The sequence below is a fragment of the Neoarius graeffei genome, chromosome 1, assembly GCF_027579695.1.
Source record: "Neoarius graeffei isolate fNeoGra1 chromosome 1, fNeoGra1.pri, whole genome shotgun sequence".
In the NCBI taxonomy this organism is placed as follows: domain Eukaryota; kingdom Metazoa; phylum Chordata; class Actinopteri; order Siluriformes; family Ariidae; genus Neoarius; species Neoarius graeffei.
This window is the reverse complement of record NC_083569.1, coordinates 982,158-1,000,843: the sequence shown is the minus strand read 5'-3', so window position 1 is coordinate 1,000,843 and position 18,686 is coordinate 982,158. Positions and strand designations below refer to the sequence as shown.

At 44.9% G+C, this 18,686-nt stretch overlaps 1 protein-coding gene across 1 annotated transcript; it reads left to right on the top strand.

The window, feature by feature from the left end:
* Positions 1-13,442: 13,442 nt before the first annotated feature.
* LOC132886351 (cocaine- and amphetamine-regulated transcript protein-like) lies at positions 13,443-16,797 on the top strand. The gene is made up of 3 exons (XM_060920914.1): positions 13,443-13,574; positions 14,769-14,852; positions 16,423-16,797. Exons 1-3 carry the CDS (start codon positions 13,443-13,445, stop codon positions 16,528-16,530), a joined length of 324 nt encoding a protein of 107 aa, XP_060776897.1. The 3' UTR covers positions 16,531-16,797.
* Positions 16,798-18,686: the final 1,889 nt, after the last annotated feature.

Here is an 18,686-nt window from a genome sequence, read left to right as displayed (position 1 = left end):
TGTCTCATCTCATCTCATCTCATCATCTGTAGCCTCTTTATCCTGTTCTACAGGGTCGCAGGCAAGCTGGATCCTATCCCAGCTGACTACGGGCGAAAGGCGGGGTACACCCTGGACAAGTTGCCAGGTCATCACAGGGCTGACACATAGACACAGACAACCATTCACACTCACATTCACACCTACGCTCAATTTAGAGTCACCAGTTAACCTAACCTGCATGTCTTTGGACTGTGGGGGAAACCGGAGCACCCGGAGGAAACCCACGCGGACACGGGGAGAACACGCAAACTCCGCACAGAAAGGCCCTCGCCGGCCCCGGGACTCGAACCCAGACTTTCTTGCTGTGAGGCAACAGTGCTAACCACTACACCGCCGTGCCGCCCCAGAATGAGTAAATAAGCTAAATAATGAAGTGAATGTGTTCCCCGTGCTGCTCATTTCACTGTTGTCTGTGCTTTTAGAGCGAGCGATAACGTTGCCATAGCTATGCAGTCTGGTTAGTCTAGGGTGACCGGATTTCCCTAGTCTGAAACCGGGACACTTTTGCGCACGACCATGCTCGTGCACGCACACCTTTTTTTTACGTAAACGTGACACTCAGAGAGGTGCTCTTATCATTTTGTTGAAGCTCACATTTATCAACATCTCACATGAAATAAAACAAACAGGCATTTTGTTATCTAGTAGCATAGTGGTATACAGATCAGTTAAATTATGGTCAGACAGCAGATGTTGTAATGGCTGAGAATAGGCCAGGCTATGTCCATAGGCCAAATTTAAACTGATTTATTTCACCTGTTTGTGAGAACACCAAGAAGAATGCATATGCACATGTAGGCTAGATCTCTAAAATTGTATGCACTATAGCATGAACTTAAAAAGTAGATATGTGACCTCAACATAGCCTAGGTCAGAATCAACCTTACTAACCATTCCCCACAACTGAATGAATAAAGCAAGAAGATGTGTACAAAAGTGAACACTTTAATGGAAGCTGCAACAAGCTGTTCAACACAGCAATATGGCCAAACTGTCAGAATGGTATGTTAAACAGAAACAAAAAAGAGACAAGTGATTTGAGAATATATACTATGGAAGCCGAGAGAGGCCCTTCATATAATCCTTTTTTTTTTTTTATTCACCTTGTTATCCCGAGATAACGACATAATTAATTCAGGATCTCGAGAAAACAAAACCGTTATTCCGAGATCTCGAGAAAACAAAACAATTATTTCATGATCTCGAGTAAACAGCTGAGAAATGGTTCATTCAGGTGCACCAAGAGACTTGTGATATGCTGACTTTGGGGCTATTTCTCATTCTGTATAGACGCAACTTTGGTCATTAGAATGTCTGGAATAATTGATCACCTAATAAGGCAATATTTTGATCAGGGGTTGATACAGGGAGAGATTGCATTAAGTCTTTTAATAAGGGATAATTTCAAAATGAGTCCGCGGCACCTCCGCAGAAGACTGGCCCGGCTTCGTCTCTACCGACGGAGATACAGTGATCCAGCTGAGATCATTAAATAACAGTTTTGTTTTCTCGAGCTCTCGAATTAGTTGTGTTGTTTTCTTGAGATCCTGAATTAATTATGTCGTTATCTCGGGATAAGGTGAATAAAAAAAGATTATATGAAGGGCCTCTCGCAGCTTCCGTAAATATACACTCAAACAAAACAGCAGTAAAGGAGGAGAGGGGCGACAGCCCGAGGAAAGCCCCCACAGGAGCGCACAGCATTTGCAACATAGGCTACCCAACTCAGTACAAGAACAAAGCACTTACAGTGTGTGCAGTCAGCTTCGTGTGCATTGTTCTGCACCTCTCGGACGAAGGGGTAGGTGCCCTGTAAATCTTTGGAAAAAGGTACATTTTCTTTTTGGCATAATTGCTGCGGCATTACTGCTGCTAGCTGCTAGACAAAGAACATTCGCGCCAGTTAATGTTTATTTTATTGTTGCATGGCAACACGTTCTGTTGTCTGGAATAATGTGGCTAAATAAACACCCATGCCACAGGGCCAGTAACCAGGAACGTTTGCGATTCCTGTCAATTCACAAAAGTAGTAAATGCAGACATTTCTCCGCTAATGATTCCCACACTGCTTAGTCGCAAACGTCGCGAGTGGCGAAAACCGGGACATATCCGTGTCCCGACAGACTTTTGTCGGGACTCGGGACACACAACCCCAAATCGGGACTGTCCCGGTAAAACTGGGACATCTGGTCACCCTAGGTTAGTCAAATGACTTTCTATGGATTTTCCCGCCAAGTTGCCATAGCCTTGTCCACGGTTAACGCTAACACACAGCTAGTTAACTTGGACAGTTAGTTAGCATGTAAACATGGAGTTACACTAACATGAATAACGTTAATTTATCTGAAGTCCTTTCAGAAATGTTTTAGCATAATCTTGCCAAATAAACAGAATGTAGAAATCTCTTTTCTAGTAGCATTAGCTACCCAATATCCTCTTCATCTTTTGTTAGGGTTTTGCTGGTGTGATAATCCAGCAAACCCCCACTAGGCCACCAGGTGGATGACTCAAGTGCAGAGGCGTGAGGCGGAAGTAGAAAAGTATCAAAAACAGTTTATTTACACTATGTACAATCCAAGGGAAAAAACAAAAAGAATAATCTAAAGCTCAGAAGAAAAACAAAAATAAAATATCCCAAGGTTCAAAGTCCAAAATCCAAATAAGAAAAGGCAAAAACTCAAACGCTCAGATCAAAAAGGTCAAAAACAAAATCCACAAAGTCCAAAAGAAAGAAGCAAAAACCAAGAATACAAAGACACAGGCAAGGTACATGGGAACAGAGGGAACTAGCACTAACAGGCATAGCATAGGAAAAAAACTCTGTGACAAGGGAACAAACAGAGGGGTATTTATACACAAACTAATTAAGGACAGGGCGGGGCAGGAAACAGGCAATAAGACAAAAACAAAACACAGAACACAGTGGTGACCTCTAGAGGCCCAAAACAAACATGACCAGAAAAGGAAATAACAGTGGCCTCTAGAGGCCAAAACAGTCCCAGTCCTAACAGGACCCCCCCCAGACGTTCCCAGGACGATCAGGATGGGCCGAATGGAAGTCCCGACAAAGTTCTTTATCGAGTATGTCCCGAGCTGGGACCCAGCAGCGCTTCTCAGGGCCATAGCCCTCCCAGTCCACAAGATATTGGAGGCCCCCGCGAACCCGGCGGGAGTCCAGCAGGCGGCGCACGGTGAACACAGTCTGACCCTGGAAGATGCGGGGGGGGGGGGGGGGGGGTTCCTAGGGGCAGGGGCATACGTGGAAGTCAGTACGGGCCGCAACAGGGAAACATGGAATGTGGGGTTGATCCTTAGCATACGTGGTAACTGGAGCCGGTAGGAGACAGGGTTAACTCTGCGTACAACCTTGAAGGGGCCAATGTAGCGAGGAGCAAGCTTACGGTTCTCCACCCGCAGCGGAAGGTGGACAGCCAAACCCGCTGCCCAGGGCGGAAAGTGCGGGCAGGTCTCCTATGGCGGTTGGCCTGAGTCTGGTTGGTACTGGAGGTCTGGATGAGTGTCCTCCTGACCTTGCTCCAGGTCTTGCGATCTGGCTGAGAGAGGGAAAACAGTCTGCCACGAGAAGGGGTAGTCCCAGGGAGCAAGTCGATGGCACAGTCGTAGGCACGGTGCGGAGGAAGAACGGCGGCCCTGCTCTTGCTGAAAACGTCCTTAAGATCCCAGTACTCTGTGGGAACTTGAGATAACTCTGTGAGATCAGGAGGCTCGGCAGGAGACACAGGAGAGCTAGAGAGCAGACAAGAGGCATAGCAAGCAGGACCCCACTCCACAACCTGGCTAGTGACCCAGTCTATACGAGGGTTGTGGTGGGTAAGCCAAGGGAGACCTAGAATAACTGGGAACTCTGGTGAAGGAATCAGGTGCAGGGATATTTCTTCCTTGTGACCTTGAGACTGGAGGAAGACTGGAGAAGTTACTTGGGTGACTCTTCCATCACCTAAGGATTGGCCATCCAGGGCAGACACAGACAGTGGGACTTCAAGAGGTGCAGTCGGGACATTGATACTTTGGGCGAAGTGAATATCCATAAAGTTTCCAGCCGCCCGAGTCTAACAAGGCTTGACAAGAGTGGATGGACTCATCCCAGGAGATGGAGACCGGGATGTAGATTCCTTGGCCAGGGAGTCCGGGAGAGAGGGGTAGGCCCTGTCACAACCCTCCCTCGGCTGGACGGGGCCATCCTTTTCCCAAGAGCTCGGGACATGATGCTCGGAAGTGACCAGGCTTGCCACAGTAGATGCAGCACTTGTCCCTCCTTCTGCACTCCCTCTCGGCTACGGAGAGATGAGTACGGCCCACTTGCATGGGTTCTGGACAGTCACTGGAAGAGGTAGATGGGCTCCAGGTAGAGGCAGGGAGGCCGGGGAGGCTCAGGACTTGGCAGCGTTCTCTCATCCTGTTGTCCAGACGAGTAGAATGTGAGATCAGTGTTTCGAGGTCAAGTGGGCATCCGATAGAAGCCAGACCGTCTTTGATGGGGTCAGACAGACCATGGTGGAAGGCTGACACCAGGGCAGTCTCGTTCCATCCACTTACTGCTGCGAGCGTCCGGAACGAGATGGCGTAGTCTGCGACGCTTCCCCCTTGCCGCATGGACATGAGCTTTCTGGCTGCGTCTTTACTGATGTCTGCTTGATCGAAGACACGCAGCATCTCCTCAGTAAACAGCTGGAAATCAGAGCACTCGGGTCCCTGTCTCTGCCAGATAGCAGTAGCCCAGGCTCGCGCCTTACCAGCTAACAAGGTTATCACAAAGGCAATCTTGCGGCGACCCGTAGTGTACATGTAGGTGGTAGGCTGAAGCTCAAAGGTGAGTTGCCACTGGGTAAGGAACTCTCGACGCTCACTGTGCTTGCCTCTGTGGTGCAGGAAGGCTGGGTTCGCGAGGTGAAGGCAGCATGGCAGGAGGCACTGGAGCAGGAGCGGATGGTGGAGCAGAATCAGGCGGAGGAGATGGGGCAGAGAAGTCAGCTGTGCCAGGGTTCTCCCAATCTGCTGAAGCAGTACCTCGTGGCGAGCAAGGGTCTCATGTTGGCTTGCGAGAGTCCGTCCATGAGTGTCTATGGTGGATCCGAGACGTGTTAACGCAGCCATCATACCCTGAAGGTTGGCCAGGTAGACAGATGAAGAAGCCTCTGCTGAGTCGGTCATGACGGAGTCTTTCTGTTAGGGTTTTGCTGGGATTCGAACCTGGTTCACTGGTGTGATAATCCAGCCAACCCCCACTAGGCCACCAGGGGGATGACTCAAGTGCAGAGGTGTGAAGCAGAAAAGTATCAAAAACAGTTTATTTACACTATGTACAATCCAAGGGAAAAAACAAAAAGAATAATCCAAAGCTCAGAAGAAAAACAAAAATAAAATATCCCAAGGTTCAAAGTCCAAAATCCAAATAAGAAAAAAGGCAAAAACTCAAATGCTCAGATCAAAAAGGTCAAAAACAAAATCCACAAAGTCCAAAAGAAAGAAGCAAAAACCAAGAATACAAAGACACAGGCAAGGTACATGGGAACAGAGGGAACTAGCACTAACAGGCATAGCATAGGAAATAGTCTCCGTGACAAGGGAACAAACAGAGGGGTATTTATACACAAACTAATTAAGGACGGGGCGGGGCAGGAAACAGGCAATAAGACAAAAACAAAACACAGAACACAGTGGTGACCTCTAGAGGCCCAAAACAAACATGACCAGAAAAGGAAATAACAGTGGCCTCTAGAGGCCAAAACAGTCCCAGTCCTAACATCTTCATCATCATATTCATTATCATCATCATCATCATCATTATCTTCGTCATCATCATCTCCACCTCCATCTAAATTCTCCTGAGATTTTGTCACAGTTCCTGATCTTGCACACACTGAACACTCAGCTCTCCAGGCTGCACCTCTCCCCTTCTTCCCCGCCCACTGTGTCACTGTGTACCAGTCCGGACCGACCCAGACTGTTTTAGTGGTTTGAGTTCTCTGTTCAGTTCTCTATTCTATTTCCTTGGCTGTTTGAGTATTGATACTTCAACAGAAGTTTACACTCGATGTTTTTCTATCACTTGTTCAGTTGGCACGAGAACTTTACTGTCTAGAATCTCAGCACTTCGTGTCCCTGACTTTTGCACTCGTTGTACGTCGCTGTGGATCAGAGCGTCTGCTAAAGGCCATGTAATGTAGTGTAATGTAATGTAATAAAACTCAGATCAGATGGATCTTTTGATGCGTTCTACAGAAACAGTGAGTTTCTTTTCAACCCGTTTTTATTTTTTATTTTTTAGAACATATTTTATCTGAAAGCGTTTTTTCTTTCTCCAGATTTGAGCTGATGACCAGTGCTGGATTGATCGTTAATTACAGGATGAATTTGAATTAGTGATGAATTGTTCTCACCTCACTGCTCTGACGTTAATCTGATAAACAGCGCTCAGAATAACAGCGGTTTCAATGACTTCCACTCAAACTTTCACCCCAACAAATGCACATTTAAAAATGATTTAAAAATGTGATTTTAGACAAGACGAGATGATCTCTAAAGCTCTGAAGCTTTATCTAAACAAAAAGGCTGCTAGAGTGCTAGCTAATGTTAGCAAGATGGGAACAGGACTAGCATTAGCCTGCTCTTACTGAGTAGCTAATGCAATCACAGCTCCTGTAAAACTGCAATCATTCTGTACTTTTAGGCCCATTTTCTTTAACAGATAGCGTTTGTAGTTAGTTTTGGGTGCTTATAAGGGATAGGTTTAATACGCTATTTGCTGAATTTGCCTCCTGTGGTAACAAGCTAGTAAAACGTGTCGGCTTCATCACAAAGACCTGCTTCTACTGCTGTGACCTCATTGTCTTGTAGCGCTTCAAGATTTGGACCCAATGTTTAACACGATGGATTTTAAGACTGAGCTTCTCTCCTCATTCCATAAAGATGTCGTGGAAATTCTTCAGGCCGCGTTGCAGTCTGTGCTGGGGGATGAGTCTGAAATGAAATACAGGACCTGAAACAAAGAGCATCGAAGCAACTGTGATTGTTTTTTTGACAGCCGCCATTAGACGGTACTGCAGCACAGAACCTTCAGACGTCAACAATCTCACAGCCAACTGTAGAAAATTTATCAATAATAAATCATCAGTAACTTGTGTAGCTCTGATAGGAGGGATGTCTGATCCGTTTCTCCCTGTTTGGACCCAGGTATCAGTCTGAACTAGTAATCTAATGGGGTCTGAATGTAACTAATTCCAACTTTACTAGTTGTTGAAGTAATAAAATAAGTGAAGAAGGGAGTAAAAAGTGCACAACCCCGATTCCAAAAAAGTTGGGACAAAGTACAAATTGTAAATAAAAACGGAATGCAATGATGTGGAAGTTTCAAAATTCCATATTTTATTCAGAATAGAACATAGATGACATATCAAATGTTTAAACTGAGAAAATGTATCATTTAAAGAGAAATATTAGGTGATTTTAAATTTCATGACAACAACACATCTCAAAGTTGGGACAAGGCCATGTTTCCCACTGTGAGACATCCCCTTTTCTCTTTACAACAGTCTGTAAACGTCTGGGGACTGAGGAGACAAGTTGCTCAAGTTTAGGGATAGGAATGTTAACCCATTCTTGTCTAATGTAGGATTCTAGTTGCTCAACTGTCTTAGGTCTTTTTTGTCGTATCTTCTGTTTTATGATGCGCCAAATGTTTTCTATGGGTGAAAGATCTGGACTGCAGGCTGGCCAGTTCAGTACCCGGACCCTTCTTCTACGCAGCCATGATGCTGTAATTGATGCAGTATGTGGTTTGGCATTGTCATGTTGGAAAATGCAAGGTCTTCCCTGAAAGAGACGTCGTCTGGATGGGAGCATATGTTGCTTTAGAACCTGGATATACCTTTCAGCATTGATGGTGTCTTTCCAGATGTGTAAGCTGCCCATGCCACACGCACTAATGCAACCCCATACCATCAGAGATGCAGGCTTCTGAACTGAGCGCTGATAACAACTCGGGTCGTCCTTCTCCTCTTTAGTCCGAATGACACGGCATCCCTGATTTCCATAAAGAACTTCAAATTTTGATTCATCTGACCACAGAACAGTTTTCCACTTTGCCACAGTCCATTTTAAATGAGCCTTGGCCCAGAGAAGACGTCTGCGCTTCTGGATCATGTTTAGCTACGGCTTCTTCTTTGAACTATAGAGTTTTAGCTGGCAACGGCGGATGGCACGGTGAATTGTGTTCACAGATAATGTTCTCTGGAAATATTCCTGAGCCCATTTTGTGACTTCCAATACAGAAGCATGCCTGTATGTAGGGTTGCCACCTGTGTCTGACAAAAATCCTGGACATTTTGACCATCCAACCGACCTTTTTGCTTGTAAGCAACGGCTCCCTTCGCACATCTAACCCAAGACAAAAATCGCCCTTCTATGCTGAAATTGTATTGCTCTAATTAGTAAAAATGACGCTTTTGCTAGTTATTTGTTTAGTTAATTGCTTTACATAATATAGCAGGTCTTCATTATTTTGGTTTATTTCCAACAGTTTTTGGTTGTGGACACCTGGGGCAGTAGTGGGCACAGGTAAAAGGGGAATACATACTGTAATTAAGTTCTGTTTGTTTGCTTATGTGGAATAAAAATAAATAATTAATTTTTCATTGTATCTAAGAATACCTGAATGTAACAATGTAAGGTGTAGTGTCAAACAGCTTACCTGATTGCTTAGAGTGTGGTGTGTGCTTTGCTTGTGCTTGTCTGTGCCTCTGCTGGTCTTGGCTAAACAAATACATAGGAGGACATGTAACTGATATAACTGGGCACATACAGGAGTATGTACTACACTACACTATTTCATTTAATTCACCAAAACCTTACCTAATCTTCCATTTATATTTGGTGTTTTTCTTTGCTGCTGCTATGAGTCCTGGCTGATTTTCAATGAATGTCTTGAACTCAGTACAGGACAACTGAAAGTTTAGCCTGACTTGAAGCTCAGCCTTCACCATTCCAACAGAGAGTCTGTTTCTTTTATCAATCCAAGCATCCTCCATTGCCCCTTTTCCACCAAAGCAGTTCCAGGGCTGGTTCGGGGCCAGTGTTTAGTTTGGAACCAGGTTTTCTGTTTCCACTGACAAAGAACTGGCTCTGGGGCCAGAAAAACCGGTTCCAGGCTAGCACCAACTCTCTGCTGGGCCAGAGGAAAGAACCGCTTACGTCAGCGGGGGGGCGGAGTTGTTAAGACCAACAACAATAAAAAGACTGCGAAAGATCGCCATTTTTAGGCGATGAGAAGCAGCAGCTGTACAAACGCGAAGTCATCCATTATTATTATTATTGTTGTTGTTGCTGCTGCTGCTGCTTCTTCCGTGTTGTTTTTGCTTCGATATTTGCGCCAAGGTTTATGCAAACGTAGCGCCATAACTGACGTATACAGCAATGTAAGTGACGTATACAGTGACGTAATGACGTATTCAGCGACGTAATGACGTGGCTCCGCTTAGCACGGTGAGCTTGGAAAAGCAAACTGGTTCTCAGCTGGCTCGCAAGTTGAAATACACATTTTGCCCATTATGTACAAAAAACCGGGACATTCAGTGTCCCGGATTTTTTTTTTTTTTCCGGGACAGACCATGAAAATCCGGGACAATCAGGAAAAACCGGGACAGGTGGCAACACTACCTGTATGTGATGCAGTGCCGTCTAAGGGCCCGAAGATCACGGGCACCCAGTATGGTTTTCCGGCCTTGACCCTTACGCACAGAGATTCTTCCAGATTCTCTGAATCTTTTGATGATATTATGCACTGTAGATGATGATATGTTCAAACTCTTTGCAATTTTACACTGTCGAACTCCTTTCTGATATTGCTCCACTATTTGTCGGCGCAGAATTAGGGGGATTGGTGATCCTCTTCCCATCTTTACTTCTGAGAGCCGCTGCCACTCCAAGATGCTCTTTTTATACCCAGTCATGTTAATGACCTATTGCCAATTGACCTAATGAGTTGCAATTTGGTCCTCCAGCTGTTCCTTTTTTGTACCTTTAACTTTTCCAGCCTCTTATTGCCCCTGTCCCAACTTTTTTGAGATGTGTTGCTGTCATGAAATTTCAAATGAGCCAATATTTGGCATGAAATTTCAAAATGTCTCACTTTCGACATTTGATATGTTGTCTATGTTCTATTGTGAATACAATATCAGTTTTTGAGATTTGTAAATTATTGCATTCCGTTTTTATTTACAATTTGTACTTTGTCCCAACTTTTTTGGAATCGGGGTTGTAAAAGATGGATCCATCTTCAAGTATTTTAAAGGTTGATCGTTTAGTGAGTTAAACAGCTCATCTCCGCAACTCTTACAGCTCTGATTGGATCTGCAGACTGGGTTTGACCTCCGTAGCTCGGATGAAGCCGAACACTTCCTGGTGCGCTCTCATAGTTCTTATTGTGAACATGGAGATTAAGGCGTCTGAGACGTCACGCTGCAGATTAAAGAGTCCTCCTGCACGTTCGTCTACTATTTTTTATAACTTATTTATCATGGTATGTGTGATTATGGCCACGCAGAGTGATCAAGCTCCTGGCCCAGTTGAATTTTTCCAGAAGTTTCAACATAAATTGGCTCCATGACTTGTGGAAGTCTATAACGCAGTTCACTACCCAGGTATTCTGCTTTTAAAGGGGACATATCATGAAAAACTCACTTTTACTTATCTCAGTTAAACATAAGGTCATTCGATCCTCTGACCTTTACGCGTTTCATAGCCAGACGTCGTCTGTTGTTTCTTGGAAATCCTCCAGACCACCAACTGTGTCTCAGACGCCACAATGAGCTACTCAGTCAAAGGAAACTGAAAAACATACCAGCTATTGTTTCTCATGTACTTTAACTCGCTGTAGAGTCGAAGCCCTGGTTTGTTTTGTTTCATCTTATTTATTAATTCGGGGAAGCTTAGAGAAGCAGCTTTAGGATCGAAAGGTTGCTGGTTTGATTCCCTGGACCAGCAGGAATGGCTGAAGTGCCCTTGAGCAAGGCACCGAACCCCCACCTGCCCCCCAGGCTGCTCTGGGTGTGTTGTACATCGCTCTGGATAAGAGCGTCTGCTAAATGCTGTTAATGTAAATCTTCTTTAGCCCAATACTAATCGGAGTGGGAGGGGTTGTGGGTGGTTCTTTCTTTTTCTCATGGTACTTCTACCATGATTTCGATTCTGATTTAGAAGAGCTAAATTACTCTAATTGCAATCAGAGTGAAATTATGAATGGTAATGATGTAAGTTTTGGTATTCTGATTTCCTGCCGCTAATAAATACACCTCAGTGCCTGCTAGCTTACACGCTAACCTGCTAATCAAGCTAGCTGCAATGTTTCTGTAGATCATGTTAGTGTAACACCACTGTATTTTATTTTGTACTTTATTTTATGCAGCGCGATCACTTTTCACCTTGGGGAGTAAAGTAAAAAATATCTCGACGTCAAAGAGCCAATGACAGAAAAGGACATGTTGGAGATCCTCCAGAGCTCTGCTCGATGATGTAATCAGTGTGATGTAATGCAGCTGGTGATAAACACATTAGAATTGATTATGACACAGTTTCATAGTGTTGTACTGTTGCACTACGGTTTTGTGCTTTGTGAAGCCACGGCGGTCCGACATCAGGGTGAGCCTCTTCTGTCTCGTTTCGCAAATAACCTCCTCCTCCTAAACCTCATGCCAGCATGGTGTTGAGCCCACAAGTGACACCGAACTCCTCCATCTCTCATGGTCTTGGCTGGACGTCCTTCAGCCTCAAAATGATCTGCAGAAGGTCTTGACGAATGACATCATTCCAACAGGTTGGCCGCGAGGGCGTGTCCATCCCACCGCTGGCGGATCAAACTCGTGTGTGCTGGTCATCTGTGCAGCGCAGGATGTGTCTGAGCCAATGAACATGGCGCTGTGTGATGGTGTGGAGGATATTTGATTGGTTAGTCCTCTGGTGGAGCGCCTCATTGGAGACACGGTCGCACCAACGCACCCCCTCAATGGTCCTGAGGGTATGGGTCTCGAAGTTGAGAACACGGGTGGCCAAGGTCTCGGCGCTGTAGAGCAGCCCAGACAAAACTTTGGTGTGTTGCAAATAGCAGTGCAACAATAAGAGCGTAACCCTTCAGAGAGGTGTTCGTGTGCCATCCAGGCCACAGCAGCAACTTGTTAGAAAACTGACTTCAGAATCGTTTGAGAATCAGTCGCTGCTTCTGCTCATGATGATGATGATGAAATAGTTATTTCTTGGAAAGCTTAAAGACTGCACTCGCTGTTTACTCTCAACTGGCGGATGATAACTTCAGTTACACTAAAGTGAACGTTCGAACTCTGATGATGCTCCTCACACAGTGATGGTTGTTTGATTGCGCAGTGCACTACAATGGCGTGTGATGAGGAAGTTCACGTTGGAGTCTGGTTCCTCTCCAGGTTTCTTCCTCATGTCGTATCAGGAAGTTTTTCTGTCACCTAAATCTCATTCCGGGTTTCTGTGAAGCTGCTCTGTGATCATGTACGCTGCTGAATTTGAAAAATATGCCGAAAAGGTAAAAGTTCCTGCTGCACACTGCTGTGAGATCAGAGGTAAGTCGTCAGTGAAAATGGTGACGCAGTGTGTGTTTATAGGGCCATCGACACCCCGACACCTCCGTCACCATTTTCACCTCCAGACGTCTGAGTCACCAAAGCATCATCTGACCTTCATCATGTGCTCCTGACCCCAATCACACCACAGTCAACACTGAACAGGAGACATGTCCCGCTCGGGGTAATGTCTCCGGTTTCTCTTTCAAATATTATCCATGCTGTAGATGACGTTCTGTGATCTGAACATAATCTGCTATTTTCACGATGATAAAAATCGTATCCATTACAGATTATCATAGACATTTATCTATAATTAAAGTCTAATGTAGAGCCTTTAGTTTGTTTTATTGACCACCAGCTGCTATGGTGACAAACAGGATCAGCCAATCAGCTTTCATTATCCGAACCATGTTCAGCGGATCTGATATAAAGATATTCGATGAATGAAATGAATTCCATCTGTACTGAGATAACCGATGATGATGATGATGATTGAGGTCATAGTCTCGTTTATCCCACAGCGCTGCTGAGTTCTGGACTCTGATTGGTCAGAAGGTGCTGCTAATGTTTTCTCTAACAGGTTTATATTAATGACTAGTGATTTTTCTCTGCACGTTCTCATAACCCCTAAACTGCGTTTGGGGCGTGGCCCGAGTGGAAGCTCTGAGTGACAGGTGACGGGTCAGAATGAATATTTTATAATCTGGCGTCAGGGCGGGTATAAAGAGTCACAGCGCTGCAGTATCAGCCCCAGTTTCACCACACACACACATTGTTAATGTGATCATCATCAACATGACCAGCATCTTCCTCGTCCTCATCAGCGCCACCTTCTGCCTGTCAGCTGTTCTCTCGTGCTGTGACGAGTCGCTGGAGCGGCGCTCTGTACGCATGGCCATCATCAAAACCCAACAGGAGAAAGACCTGGTGAGAACACACACACACACACACACACACACAATCCTGTGACAGCAGCACAGCGTATAAACTCACACAGATAAAGGACAAGAGCTTCAGTTAATGTTCACATCAAACATCTTCATCTGTCCAGTGTGTGTGTGTGTGTGCGCGTGTGTGGTGTGTGAGAGTCTGTGCTCATGATGATGGTCTCAGAGTCCTGTTCCTGGCTGACAGGAGAGGAACCTGATGGTCTTCTGCTCTTGGAGCTCATCCACCTCAAGGTTCGAGGTGTTGTTCTTGCTGAGATGCTTTTCTGCTCATCACGGTTGTAAAGAGTGATTATCTGAGTGAGTGTCTCCTTCCTGTCAGCTCAGACCAGTCTGTGGTGGGTTTCCCAAAAGCCTCTTAACGCTAAGAGCATCTTAACTAGGAGAGAGAGCGTTCATTGTGATGCTTGCTCTACCATTTAACGATGATTTGTGCCACGATGCTTTTGGGAAACCCACCCTGATCGTTCTCCTCTGATCCCTCACCATCACGGCGTTTCCACCCACAGAACTGTTCTGTGGAACTCTACAGACAGTCCTGTGTGAAAATCTCAGGAGATCAGCAGATTCTGAAAAACTCAAACCATCTGGCACCGACACCCAGCCGCGATCAGAGTCCCAGAGATCAGATGTTCCTTCATTCTGATGTTTGGTGTGAACGTTAACTGAAGCTCTCGTCCTGTGAGAGTTTATACACTGTGCTGCCGCCGCAGGATCCGCTGATCAGAGAACTGCATGAACGTACAGGGGTTCCTAATAAAGTGGACAGTGAGGGTGTATAACACAAAGACAACAATGTAAACAAATCAGTGATTTAAGTAATGAATTGAATGATTATTTGAACTGAATAAAATTTTTAAAACAAATTGATAAAGCTAGATCAATTAAAAAAAGTAAAAATAAACCAATTAATTAGTCGCCTGATTGATTTAAATTCATATTTTAATAGAATTAATGAAGTATAATTAAATATATTCCTGAAAGACTAAATTGATAAACTGCATTATTTATTTATTTATTTATAGAATAAATAATCAATTTATTTTTATTTGTTAAGTGATGAAATAATTTATTAATTCATTGATTTGGAATAAATACATTTGTGATGAATATGTATATAAATAAATATATTTAAAAATCTCCAGATGTTTCTGTGGTTCTGTGTGTTTTTCAGATCGAGGCTCTGCAGGCGGTTCTCGAGAAATTAAAGAATAAACAACAACCAAACACCACGAAGAAATTCGGCCAACTTCCCTCTGTACGAGAACCGAACACTAATACTGCCTTCTGATTGGCTGAGAGCAGTACCGTGTGTTGTGATTGGCTGAGAGCAGTACTGTGTATCGTGATTGGCTGAGAGCAGTACAGTGTTGTGATTGGCTGAGAGCAGTACAGTGTGTTGTGTTGGCTGAGAGCAGTACAGTGTGTTGTGATTGGCTGAGAGCAGTACAGTGTGTTGTGATTGGCTGAGAGGAGTACAGTGTGTTGTGATTGGCTGAGAGCAGTACCGTGTGTTGTGATTGGCTGAGAGCAGTACTGTGTATCGTGATTGGCTGAGAGCAGTACAGTGTGTCGTGATTGGCTGAGAGCAGTACAGTGTGTCGTGATTGGCTGAGAGCAGTACAGTGTTGTGATTGGCTGAGAGCAGTACAGTGTGTTGTGTTGGCTGAGAGCAGTACCGTGTGTTGTGATTGGCTGAGAGCAGTACCGTGTGTTGTGATTGGCTGAGAGCAGTACTGTGTATCGTGATTGGCTGAGAGCAGTACAGTGTTGTGTTGGCTGAGAGCAGTACAGTGTGTTGTGATTGGCTGAGAGCAGTACAGTGTGTCGTGATTGGCTGAGAGCAGTACAGTGTGTCGTGATTGGCTGAGAGCAGTACAGTGTGTCGTGATTGGCTCAGAGGAGTAAAGTGTATCGTGATTGGCTGAGAGCAGTACAGTGTGTCGTGATTGGCTCAGAGGAGTAAAGTGTATCGTGATTGGCTGAGAGCAGTAAAGTGTATCGTGATTGGCTGAGAGCAGTAAAGTGTGTCATGATTGGCTGAGAGCAGTACAGTGTGTCGTGATTGGCTGAGAGCAGTACAGTGTGTCGTGATTGGCTGAGAGCGGTACAGTGTGTCGTGATTGGCTGAGAGCAGTACAGTGTGTCGTGATTGGCTGAGAGCAGTACAGTGTGTCGTGATTGGCTGAGAGCAGTACAGTGTGTTGTGATTGGCTGAGAGGAGTAAAGTGTGTAGTGATTGGCTGAGAGCAGTACAGTGTGTCCTGATTGGCTCAGAGCATTACCGTGTGTTGTGATTGTTTCAGATGATATCACACACATAACACTCCTGATTGGTTCTCTCCTAATTAAGCCCCACCCCTTACCATAACCATGACCTGGTTCTAGCTCGTCTTGTTTCCCTTGTGTTATTGTTCCCTAGCCTACAGTTGTTCCCTAGTTTGTAGGCATTACCAAGTGTCCTTGTTGTATCGTTCCCTTCCTCCCTAGTTTACAGGTTTATAAGGTTCCGAGGTTCTGCATGTTCCCTAGTTCCCTTGTACACTCATGTGTTAGTAATGACTTTTCTTGCTCACTAATTTTCAGATAATCTGTAGTTCCCTTGTATTCCCTTGTTGTCTTGTTTACAGTGTCTCTAGTGTACTTGTTAGTGAGTTTCCTTGTTGCCTAGTTTCCATTCTCCACAGTTCCCTTGGTCCCTAAACAGTGGACTGATCTCAGTTGTTAGTAACTGAGTTCTTTGTTTGGGTGCAGAGCTCTAAGTGCATTACATCATGTTACTCTGTCACTTCCTGACTGTTTTTTTTCTTATTTCCTGTTGGCTACAGTGTGATGTGGGTGAGCAGTGTGCAGCACGTAAGGGGGCGAGGGTGGGCAAACTGTGTGGCTGCCCCCCCGGGAGCACCTGCGACTTCTTCATCATGAAGTGCCTGTGAGGAAGAAAGCCCTGCACATCGAGTGCACTTCTCTACTGTTTCCCTTAAAGTGAAGTGTACACTCCTGCTGTGTTTCCCTTTAAAAGTGTACGCTACTGTAATGTTTTCATGGAGTCTACAGTTGTGTACCGTATTCCTGAAAGTGAAGTGTACACTCCTGCTGTGCTCTGTGCACTACTGTACTATTTCCCTGAAGGTGACGTGTACTTCACTGCACTACTGTAGTGTTTTCATAAAGGGTGCACTTGTTTCCCTTTTCCCCTTAAAGTGTACACCTCATGATCAACAATAAAAGAAAGCTGCTGTTTACTACAAACTCACTGTGTTTCTGAGAGAGAGAGAGAGAGAGAGAGAGAGAGAGATGCTTTCAGTATTAAATCCACTAAAGTGTGCTTACAGTAAGTGATAAGTGCACTATTCACTGCTGTTTCATAAATCCTGACCCCCCTTTATTATTATTATCTCATCTCATCTCATTATCTCTAGCCGCTTTATCCTTCTACAGGGTCGCAGGCAAGCTGGAGCCTATCCCAGCTGACTACGGGCGAAAGGCGGGGTACACCCTGGACAAGTCGCCAGGTCATCACAGGGCTGACACATAGACACAGACAACCATTCACACTCACATTCACACCTACGGTCAATTTAGAGTCACCAGTTAACCTAACCTGCATGTCTTTGGACTGTGGGGGAAACCGGAGCACCCGGAGGAAACCCACGCGGACACGGGGAGAACATGCAAACTCCACACAGAAAGGCCCTCGCCGGCCCCGGGGCTCGAACCCAGGACCTTCTTGCTGTGAGGCGACAGCGCTAACCACTACACCACCGTGCCGCCCCTATTATTATTATTATTATTATTATTATTATTATTATGACAAACCCCATTTCCAGAAAAGGTGTAATATTTTTTCTAAAATGCAATAAAACCAAAAATCTGCGATTTCACATGAACCTTTATTTAACTGACAAAAGTCCAGTTTTGTAAATATAAACAAAGTTAGAATCTGATGCCTGGAACACAGTTAAAAAAACATTGTGACAGAAACAAAATAAGACTGACAAGTTTATAGAATATTCAAGTAATACCATTGCGGAAGATTCCACAATACGCAGGTTAATTGGTCACATGATCGGGTTTAAAAGGCGCAGCACCAAAGGCTCAGGGTCTGGAACCTAGGATGGGCGTGGCTCAGCGCTTTGTGCCAAAATTTGTGAGAGAATTGTTCATCAATTCAAAAAGAACATTTCTCAGTTCAAGATTTTAGGTCTTTCAGAATCTACAGAACATAATATTGTGAAAAGTTTCAGGGAATTCGGAGACATCTCAGTGTGTAAAGGGCGTGGTCGGAAAACCCTGCTGAATGGCTGTGACCTTTGAACCGTCAGATGGCACTGCCTGAGAAGCCGTCATGCTAATGTGATAAATTTAACCACATGGGCTTCAGAAAACCATCATCACTTAACACAGTCCACCGCTGGATCCAGAAAAACAACCTGAAACTGTATTACACAAGGAGGAAGCCATTCATCAACTCTATACAGAAACACTGCTGATTTCTCTGGGCTGGAACTCATCTCAGATGGACCGAAAGAGAGCGGAAACGTGTGCTGTGGTCAGATGAGTCACATTTCAGCTTGTTTTCAGTGCCAAAGGTGAACACAACCATCCAGTTTGTTATCAGAGAAAGGTGTAGGGGGGGGATCAGTGCCCACGGCATGTGTGTGAAGGAGACATATTCATCAATGCAGCGTCTCTTCCCAGGGGGTCCATGGTTATTTGAGCAGCATGATGCCACGCCTCATTCAGCACAGCTTCCACCAAATCAGTTCCAGGGCTGGTGCTGGTTCACAACTCGTTCAACTTGTGAGCCAGCTGAGAACCAGTTTGCTTTTCCATAGCTCGGGGTGCTAAGGGGAGCCACGTCATTATGTCACTGTATATGTCAGTTACGTCGCTGCGTTTGCATAAACCTTGGCGTGAACATCGAAGCAACAAAACATGGAGAAGAAGAAGAAGAAGCAGCAACAACAACAATAATGGATAACTGCTGCTTTACTGCATCCATGATATCTCGTCGCTTATTTAAAAATGGCGCCCTCTCGCGATCTTGCTATTGTTGTTGGTCTTAACAACTCCGCCCCCCGCCCCCGCT